Raw genomic sequence first — 9,503 nt, forward strand, 5'->3', positions numbered from 1 at the left:
AGGTCAACGTTGCAAATTAACATTTGAGCCGTAATGGGGGAAAAAAAAAAAAAAAATCAAATCACAGGCCCTTATTGTGCATGAGACTGAATGGTTTTATTGGGTATTTATAGGAATCAAGGTATTAAAATGAAGTTCACAGTCACAAATATGCCCTGTCAAATATTGACAATGTAATCCAGTCATCCTGACAAAAACAAGTAATATCTGCCCAACTCCTCCCTGATAGCTACAGTACGTCGGCTAAAAGGATGAAAATAAAAACCAAAGCGGAAGAAGAGTCAGAACGTTAAATAAATACAGCGATTCACAGGCTACAGCAGAATTCTACCTAAAATCACTTCAAAAGCAATTCTTTACTCGTGCTGGTGAAGGTAAAAAGTGTTCATTATTACTGGAATTGGCCATAATATGCAGTGTCTGCTTCTTCCTCTTCATCATGCGCATGCAACTTTGTAATAAGGGGCTGGGTAAAACGCAACACTTCATTCACCAGCCCCTTCCCAACCACAATGTACTACAGGGACCGCCCAGACACATACTTGCATGAGGCTGGATTTTAAAAGAAATTAACCAAATTATTAGTCTTTATATGAATAAAAGGACTGACCTGAGTAACCATGAAGTGGTGCAATGTCACCCTTCTACAGCCATCGGCCATCGAGTTGGGCATTAAACACTGTTGCATGTCACTAACTGTTGAAATTGTGGTATATACACAGATAGTATGCTGGAACAGCAGGTTGTGGTTACGTGACTTTCCTTTAAATGCGAGACCAACGGTGATAAGTTCAATACTGAGAGGCCGTGTGCCTACCTGGAACAGTTTTCATATAGTAGAAAGGTCATGACAAGACTGTAAAATTAACTCGCACAGTCACACAATCTCAATGCAAAACTGTTGAGTTGTACATATATACACCAAAAAAAAAAAAAAAAGCCTAGCTGTCCATGGTCCAATCACAATCCACCGTCTGGCTTAATAAACAGGGCAGAGAAGGCAAAGGCGAGGAAGACGATCCCACCAATGATTGTAACTGCAGAAAGAAGAGCACCAGCATTTATTTTGGAATCGAATGTGCAGACAAGTAACAGACCTTGTCAGGAACATGTCTCACCAGTTCTAACAGATATCTTCTGAGCAATCATCCTTCCACCAATCACAGCCAAACCTGTGCAGAGGCAATGTCCCAGCGTCCCGCCCACCGCAACACCAAAAGGATCCTAAAGACAATATTAAAAAAAAAAAAAAAAAAAAAAAAAAAAGATTGTGAATTTAAAAGTTGTATTACATATATTTTCGAAATGTACAAGTTGCATTTTTACAAGCAAATTCCAACATAGTGAGCGTTTCATAAAATCTAAGCTTCACTCCTGTACCATTGATTATACTCATTGACTAAAACATGGGGAGCAATTAATCTGCATTTAGTTGATGCAACAAGTGTTACATTAACAGTGCATTCTGTAATGATACCTGAACAGATACCAAAATCAGGATTACACAATAGCGCAGCAGTTTAAAAGAACAATTCAGGAACAATGAAATGGCGGCAAAAACCTGAGTACTGCCTCACCTCTCTAGCGGCCAATACAATGGTGGTCAGCTGGGAGCGATCGCCCCATTCTGCAACGAAGGTTAGGGTGAGGGCCTGAATAAAGATAGGGGAGATCACGCTGTGCCACTTCCTCTGGGGTATGATGGTGGCTGCGCCCGACTCTAGATCAGGAGCTCCATTGGCCAGTTTGGAGCGTTGGAGCTGTAATAAGTAAAAATGTATAATTGTAAACTCACTTAAAAGAATTATGATAATTAAACCTAGTGGATAGTTTGGTGGTAGTAGCCTAGTGGGTAACACACTCACCTATGAACCAGAAGTCCCAGGTTCAAACCCCACTTACTACCATTGTGTCCCTGAGCAAGACACTTAACCCTGAGTTGCTCCAGGGGGACTGTAACTACTGATTATAAGTCACTCTGGATAAGGGCGTCTGATAAATGCTGTAAATGGTTATGATCCTGCTTGTACGTTTTGGGAACAGATGGAACACAGCATTCAGATTATCGTAAAAACCAGCCTGCATCTGAACAATGTTGCTGGTCTGTATTTAATTTTAAAACATCACTGTTTACATTTGTACGACTGAAAATGTTTATATAGCATTCAAAGATGCTGAAAGACTAAATAGTTCAAATACTCTCTAAAAATTAAGATAAAAAAAAAAAAAAAAAAAAAATCCAAAACCCATCATTTCTAATAGAGTAGCTGAAAAGTCTAGTGAACCACATTCTGGTCTCTGCATATTGGTTCTTGATCATTTTATGACTATGGCCGGGGCAGCGGTGGCCTAGTGGTTAAGGAAGCGGCCCCGTAATCAGAAGGTTGCTGGTTCGAATCCCGATCTGCTAAGGTACCACTGAGGTGCCACTGAGCAAAGCACCGTCCCCACACACTGCTCCCCGGGCGCCTGTCCACTGCTCACTTGGGGTGATGGGTTAAATGCAGAGGACAAATTTCACTGTGTGCACTGTGTGCTGTGTATCACGTGTGACAATCACTTCACTTGATTATTATTATTGTTATTATTATTATTATTAAAGCTTAACGTTTAGCAGTGGTTGGTCTGGCCCGTTTCTTTTTTCCTCTACCCTGTTTTACCGTGTGTCATGTAATGTAGATTCAGGTAAAAGTAAAACGAGAGGGCAAATGTAAAGACGGAAGATAAGATCTCACCTCCTCATCCTTCTTCTTGATTTCAGCCTGCACCTCCTCCAGCTCCTCTTGACCCTCATCAGGGCTCATCCTCAAGCCCTCCCTCAGCATCCTAATCCCGAATATGGCAAAGAGTGCCGTGGACACGTAGTAGGTGTAGATGCGCGGGATAATCGTTGTGGCGTAGCCAAAAAGGACTGTCGGATGCAACGTGGACATAAGAATCAACAGAAAGTGCAATGAAATACATTTTCAGACTTTCTGAATGCAAGCACGGTCTCTAGATGAGACAGAAAGACGACAGATTTCATACATAGGATACAGAAACCATATCAAACACTCTTGTTAGTGTTTAAGACACGAAATATTTAGCACATTTGAAATGAATGAACTTTGGACTGCGGTAAAAACCAGGAGGAGACGGTCTGAACTCAGTCCAGCCATAATGTTCTTCATAGAAGTTACTGAATTTGTAACCCCACAATGATGTTATTACCAGCAAGGACGCAACACAGACAACATAATCCAATTTTGGATTACCATCCGCCCACACGGACCTTATCGCCAACTTCCTGGAAGCCACGTGACCCTCTCGTGCTATTTCTCTTCCTAAAAGACGCCTGTACCTGCGACCCACCTGACAAGCAGGTCATCAGGCCCAGAGCCAGCATGGCCCCCGCCAGCACCGTCAGACGGTTGTAGCGCATGGCCATTATGGCCGCAATGAAGAACGTCTTGTCGCCCAGCTCGGAGACAATGATGACGGAGATGGACGCGACGAAGGCGTGGATGAAGCCCAGGTTGCCTTTGCTGGGGTCGCCGGCAGTGAGCTGTGGGACATTAGGTGGGATAGTGGGGACTTTCTATAAAAACATGCAACAAAAAGAATGTCAGGCCAAAAAAATAGTTTTTTTTTTTTTTTTTTTAAATATGATACTACACATATTAGAACTACTACAAATAATAATAACAGCAGTGGATGGAATTCATTAACTCCCACATTTCTGCTATATGACTGAAGACGTCAGCACAAAGTTTGGTGTCCGGCTTCACTGCTTCGCTACATAATGACCCAGTTCGCGGATCAGAACAATGCGCGCAGACACCTGCAGACCAGGTTTATCGCGCCTGGGTGACGTGCGACACACGAGAGACTGCGGGCCGAGTTTCCAGCCAGGGGGCAAAAAGCAGCTAACAGCACCAATTAACACTGGGGGCAAAAAGGGAGAGCAAAAGAGGGCGCAAACGTGGAGTAAACGGGGAGCAAAAGGGGGGAGTAAACGGGGGGCAAAAGGGGGGAGTAAACGGGGGGGCAAAAAAAAAGAGGGGAGTAAACGGGGGGGCAAAAAAAGAGGGGAGAGTAAACGGGGGGCAAAAAAAGAGGGGAGAGTAAACGGGGGGCAAAAAAAGAGGGGAGAGTAAACGGGGGGGCAAAAAAAGAGGGGAGAGTAAACGGGGGGCAAAAAAAGAGGGGAGAGTAAACGGGGGGGAAAAAAGAGGGGAGAGTAAACGGGGGGCAAAAAAAGAGGGGAGAGTAAACGGGGGGCAAAAAAAGAGGGGAGAGTAAACGGGGGGCAAAAAAAGAGGGGAGTAAACGGGGGGCAAAAAGAGGGGAGTAAACGGGGGGCAAAAAGAGGGGAGTAAACGGGGGGCAAAAAAGGGGGGGGGAGTAAACGGGGGGCAAAAAAAAAGGGGGGGGGTAAACGGGGAGGAAAAAAGGGAGTAAACGGGGAGGAAAAAAAGGGAGTAAACGAGGAGGAAAAAAGGGAGTAAACTGAGCAAAGGGGAGCAAAAAGGGAGTAAACGGGGAGTAAAACACCAGGCCGGGCGCTACCTCCACGGGAAGCTGCTGCTGAACAGGCTGCTTCTCCTCCTGGATCCCGTCAACACCGGCCGAGAGCAGCGCAACAGCCAGGGGCAGCAGGAGCCGCGCCAGGCTGGCCGCGCCATGCCGTCCGGCGGCTCGGGGAGGCATCTTGAAAACCCGGTCGGCTACCGCGCGTCGAGTTCGGCGTGGCTCATGGGTTGCGCGCACGTTACTCGAGCCGCCACTTCTCCATTTTGCTAAGTTTACCGAGCGGGTTCCGGGGACGGCGGCCAACTTGCTACGTGCTTGGCGGGGCGGGGCTACGCGGAGGGAGAATCTCATTGGTTGATCGAGTGTAAGACGTGTACATGTGGCGCCGCCGTCATCATGCAGCTGCTTGTTTATTGGTTAATTTTCAACCAAGAAGAACAAACGTCAAAGCACTTTTTTTCAAGCTTGGTGGAGACAACCGGCAAGACCACTGCCAATCGGTAATAATAAGTCAGTTTTCTGCACACAAAAAAAGTTAAAACAACTGTAAATGTAATCGAACTTCAATTCAGTGTATGGGACGTAAAAGCTTATCCAGTCCTTTTTCTTTATCACACATTCGCTAAATCCTTTCGAGCAAGTTTAGGAAAAAAGAAAGCAACTGGTGTCCAACCTCACCCAGCACCCTTTCAAGCATGCGAAATGGACGACAATTAACTTTGAATGCTTGAAAGGGCGCTGGGAGGGGTTCGAAACCTGATATGTCTTCAAACCAATACTTTGAGCTTTTATCCGGCTAAATGTTACTATGGAATATTTAACCTACCCTAATAGACAACAGTCACGAGAGAGAGAGAGCTGGCTGATATGATGGAGAGAAGGAAGGTTGAAATATATACAGTACAGGACAAAAGTTTGGACACACCTTCTCATTCAATGTGTTTTCTTTATTTTCATGACCATTTACGTTGGTAGATTCTCACGGAAGGCATGAAAACTATGAATGAACACATGTGGAGTTATGTACTTAACAAAAAGTGGAGACCTGGCCTCCACAGTCACCGGACCTGAACCCAATCCAGATGGTTTGGGGTGAGCTGGACCGCAGAGTGAAGGCAAAGGGGCCAACAAGTGCTAAACACCTCTGGGAACTCCTTCAAGACTGTTGGAAAAGCATTTCAGGTGACGACCTCTTGAAGCTCATCGAGAGAATGCCAAGAGTGTGTAAAGCAGTAATCAGAGCAAAGAAACTAGAATATAAAACACGTTTTCAGGTATTTCACCTTTTTTTGTTAAGTACATAACTCCACATGTGTTCATTTATAGTTTTGATGCCTTCAATGAAAAGACAGGGTGATGAGTGTTACTAGAACTGCGGGTGACGGACTGACAGGATCAGGAATGGGTGCATTAGGGGAAAGGATACATTTTGGATGTTGGGGAGACAAAGGTGAGATTGTGTAGGTTTGGACTTGTACAAAGTATATTGTTAGGAGGATGCTGAGGATGGACATGGAGGAAGCTTATGGATGTGGACATGCAGGTGGACGGTGTGGAAGAGGAACATGTCTACAACATAAAAACATTGGCGTACAAGGCAGTACGACAATGAGCTTAAAGGCACATTCGCAATAACTGGCAGCGGGTCAAAGCTTAGCAGGACCCAGCAGCACATGATGAGCGTTGCAAAGCACTGCTGATGCTGCAATGTTGACACTACAAAAAATTGGCAGGGCAATACAGAGCAAGGCACCACTATCCAGACAGCACCTTTATTAGCCAGAAAATGTGAGCACATCAGAAATGTGTTATGCACATAGTAAATAAATAAAGCAAAATTTCATATTTGACATTATAATCGTGCAGGGTCATATTTCCCCCACCAGTATATTAACCCTCAATTAATATGAGATAACATGAGAAAATATTTTGGCATAACAAGTTCACTTCTAAGCAGGACTATCCCAAGTATAAAGCAAAGCCATGAAATGGATGTAAAACAATGTTAATGTCCAGAGAATAATAAACAAAATCTGTTTTCATATTTTATAATTTTTATAATTATTTTGTTTTATATATTTTATACATTTTGTATCCCAAAGAAACAAAATACTGCCCCAAAGAGGAGCTTTTGTGATGTACTACATATAATACTTAGTAATATTTATACATTGCTCTACTTTGACCTTACGACATATCTGAACCCTCATTCTTCATAAACCAAGAAACCTTGTGAATTCCTGGAAATTCTTAATCCATAAATAAGGGTTTTATTCAGTGACCCCCTAACTGCTGCCAATAAAATGTAGTGATCATTGATTCTTTGCTTCAAACGTTAATCATTTCTCTAGTATTAAATGCATACACTATTGCCTCACGTTGTAAGTCACTCTGGATAAGGGAGTCTGCCAATGACAAATGTAGAGATAAGAAATTATCTTCTGAAAAAGTCCATGTGGATATTCCCTTTAAGCAATATATATTAAGGACATAATATTTAAGAATTACATTCTTTAGAATATTAGACTAAATGTTCACAGAACCTAAGTTAAAGAACAAATGGAATAAATGCTTTTCGTTGTTGTGGATATGCCTTGAATTTGCTCCTGTAGAATTCATGGCAGAGCTGTGCGGCAAGGGCCTGGTTGAACAGAACATGGAGCACAACGAGCCACCAGGTCAGTGAACCACCACCAACACAGATGGCCAGGGAAGCATAAATTAATAGCTCAGCAAAGTAATGTGGGCAAGAGACCAGGTCAAACCAACATCCCTGCGGCATTCTGTGAGCAAGAGTCTCCACAGTACCTGAAATAAAAAAAAAAACAAAACAAAGACACTAAGCTTAAGCGGTCAAATTAATTTTTGTTTTAGCTTAGGAAAATACATTAATTTATTCAAATGCTCAGTATATTTTACTTTAACTCCTTATATGAACTATTTTGGTGTCTATGATGGTAACAGTACAGGATCTTACCAGAGTTTCCAGTACGGAGCCTGGCAAGCAGACTAAGGCTGTGGTGCTGAAGCCACGAGGCCCAGAGGAACAGGATGGTTCCGACTGCATGGTACCACTTCACTTGGCTGAGCAAAGGTAATGCTGAAGAGAACAGAGGAAGGTTCTCATGAGCACAATACATGCACTGTTTCTGGTACTTCAGTACATTATTCAGTTTTAAGTACACAACTCACCCTCCTGTGAGGAAGACACATCTACACACAGCACAGTCAGTGCCAAAAATATGTAGTATACCAGGCCAAAGGCATACTGAACAAGATGGATCACTCCATTAGAAAAAACACTGACAAACAGGCACTCCAGCAGACGTCTCAGACCATGAACCCACAGGAGAATCTGCACCAGCAGGACTGACGGGGGTACGTCTGGAGGAGGAGAGACGGTGAGGTGAAATCCCCAGGGAAGGCAATCACGTTCGTTAAGGTCCATGTTACCCTTACTGTTGGACACATGTCCCCCTGTCAGGAATCCAACTGTTTTAAGCAGCCACTTTGGAAGACTCTCTTCCAAAAGAACCGCACGCAGGGAGAGAGTAATGAGGAAGCCACTCCACAGCACAGAGACGACGTAGAAATGCCCAAACCATCTGGAGACAAAGACGTTTTGGATGTTTTATGAGGGATCTAAAATGCACAGAGATGCTTCAAACATATTCAACTAAGATTTCTGAGATTAAAAAGGAAGATGCATATTTCAAACAATGCAACATTACAGATCCAGAATTGATTGAAAATGGTAGCTCAATTACAATCACTATAATCAGATCAGGTCAATGCCACCTATTGAAGATGAATTTACATTTACATGAATTTCTATTAATTCAGTATTCCACAAGTAGCATAAGTATCGAGGCTCTAGAACAAGAGTGAAAGCAAAAAACCGAGGCGACAGGACGCCACACCAAGACAGGATACCTGGCCGGGCAGAGAGGTCGTGCATGTGATGCTACGCCCAGTAACAGTGCGAAGTGTGTCGTTTATTCCGCAGGAAATTGTAGGAAAACGTCGAAACAAACTTAATCTATCCACGCAATGCCTTCTGCGGCTCGAATTTCACAACACCTGCCTTTCATATCCAGATTCGTGAAAAGAAAACACGTTTAATCAACGCGGACGCGGAGAAAACGTCATGCTGCGGTTTATTACAGCTAGTCCGCCGTGTCCGTACCTTTTAGGCACGTCAAAAACCCGCAGGAGGTCCGGACGCTTTGAGTGGCGTTTGGTTTTTCCGTAACGAATCAGGTCCTGGAAGCACCGGAATGCGAGAGACCGCCCGAGCCGAAGCGGCAAATGCGAGGAGAACCGGTGCAAACAGAAGGACACAAAGAACCCGACCGCCAGCGAGAACCACGTGAAGTCTACCGGCCGCCAGCAGCCGAGCGTCATAACGAGAAACGACCAAAAAACGAAGTAACACCACGGTCCGCCACTCAAATACTTCCGCGGTCGCTGTCCTGGAGTGACTTTGGTTCCGCCCTGGAGTAACTTTGGTTCCGCCCTGATCGCACCGGCTGACCTGGCACAGTTACTAACTCTGACAACAAGGGGGTAGCACTGGTCTTTCAAGACGGACCGAGGCATTCATTTTGTCCTCTTTAAGGGGCGAGAGGTATGTTCTGTCAACCTGTGCAATATATTTCTCACTGCACTGTTGAGAATGATATTCATTACTTTAATCATGCAAGAGAGTAGAAATGCACAATCATTTCAATGGGGTGACCAGTGTCGCTTTGGGGGGAAGCACCTTTCTGTTTGCCATGGTTCTGAAACGTCAAAGTCAGCAAATCTCTTTTCTAAATGAATCTAATTTAATGCTCTGAGACTCTAGTATAAACTTGTCATTTTCTCCCTTAAGGCAAAGCATGTCTTTTTTTTTTTAAAAGGGGAACTTTTTTTACAGCCAAGCACTGAGGTCACAGGCGCCAAGGGGCTTCTCAGTGTGTACGACAGATAGACCTTCAGACATTAAAGTC

At 44.0% G+C, this 9,503-nt stretch overlaps 2 protein-coding genes and 1 long non-coding RNA gene across 4 annotated transcripts; 1 reads left to right on the forward strand and 2 right to left on the reverse strand.

The window, feature by feature from the left end:
• Nucleotides 1–71: 71 nt before the first annotated feature.
• On the reverse strand, nt 72–4,837 carry tmem165 (transmembrane protein 165). Its single transcript, XM_029000276.1, has 6 exons — nt 4,549–4,837; nt 3,352–3,577; nt 2,736–2,911; nt 1,578–1,760; nt 1,119–1,224; nt 72–1,037 (listed from the first exon to the last, which is right to left on the reverse strand). Exons 1-6 carry the CDS (start codon nt 4,687–4,689, stop codon nt 961–963), a joined length of 909 nt encoding a protein of 302 aa, XP_028856109.1. The 5' UTR covers nt 4,690–4,837; the 3' UTR covers nt 72–960.
• A 139-nt stretch (nt 4,838–4,976) lies between these two features.
• On the forward strand, nt 4,977–7,524 carry LOC114802314 (uncharacterized). The gene is made up of 3 exons (XR_003751706.1): nt 4,977–5,012; nt 7,125–7,190; nt 7,477–7,524. It is a non-coding gene; the product is annotated as an uncharacterized LOC114802314 (long non-coding RNA).
• On the reverse strand, nt 6,269–8,960 carry srd5a3 (steroid 5 alpha-reductase 3). 2 transcript variants are annotated; one of them, XM_029001094.1, is made up of 5 exons: nt 8,699–8,960; nt 7,972–8,117; nt 7,705–7,896; nt 7,490–7,612; nt 6,269–7,320 (listed from the first exon to the last, which is right to left on the reverse strand). In XM_029001094.1, the coding sequence occupies exons 1-5, from the start codon at nt 8,914–8,916 to the stop codon at nt 7,061–7,063; spliced, it is 939 nt and encodes a 312-aa protein (XP_028856927.1). In that variant the 5' UTR covers nt 8,917–8,960; the 3' UTR covers nt 6,269–7,060. The 2 variants fall into 2 exon arrangements, with proteins under 2 accessions (XP_028856927.1, XP_028856926.1); XM_029001093.1 differs by having other exon boundaries at nt 7,705–8,117.
• Nucleotides 8,961–9,503: the final 543 nt, after the last annotated feature.

Source organism: Denticeps clupeoides, chromosome 13 (assembly GCF_900700375.1).
Source record: "Denticeps clupeoides chromosome 13, fDenClu1.1, whole genome shotgun sequence".
Classification (NCBI taxonomy): Eukaryota; Metazoa; Chordata; class Actinopteri; order Clupeiformes; family Denticipitidae; genus Denticeps; species Denticeps clupeoides.

Bases quoted from the DNA above. Each gene is read 5' to 3' on its own strand.
- tmem165 (XM_029000276.1), bottom strand. From the start codon at position 4,689: ATGCCTCCCCGAGCCGCCGGACGGCATGGCGCGGCCAGCCTGGCGCGG. The intron at 3,578-4,548 runs GTAGCGCCCGGC...ATGTTTTTATAG, and splicing joins AGCAGCAGCTTCCCGTGGAG to AAAGTCCCCACTATCCCACC. The intron at 1,225-1,577 runs GTGAGGCAGTAC...TATTGTCTTTAG, and splicing joins TTGTATTGGCCGCTAGAGAG to GATCCTTTTGGTGTTGCGGT.
- srd5a3 (XM_029001093.1), bottom strand. From the start codon at position 8,916: ATGACGCTCGGCTGCTGGCGGCCGGTAGACTTCACGTGGTTCTCGCTG. The intron at 8,118-8,698 runs GTACGGACACGG...CTTTGTCTCCAG, and splicing joins GTTTTTGACGTGCCTAAAAG to ATGGTTTGGGCATTTCTACG. The intron at 7,321-7,489 runs GTAAGATCCTGT...TTTTTATTTCAG, and splicing joins GCTCCGTACTGGAAACTCTG to GTACTGTGGAGACTCTTGCT.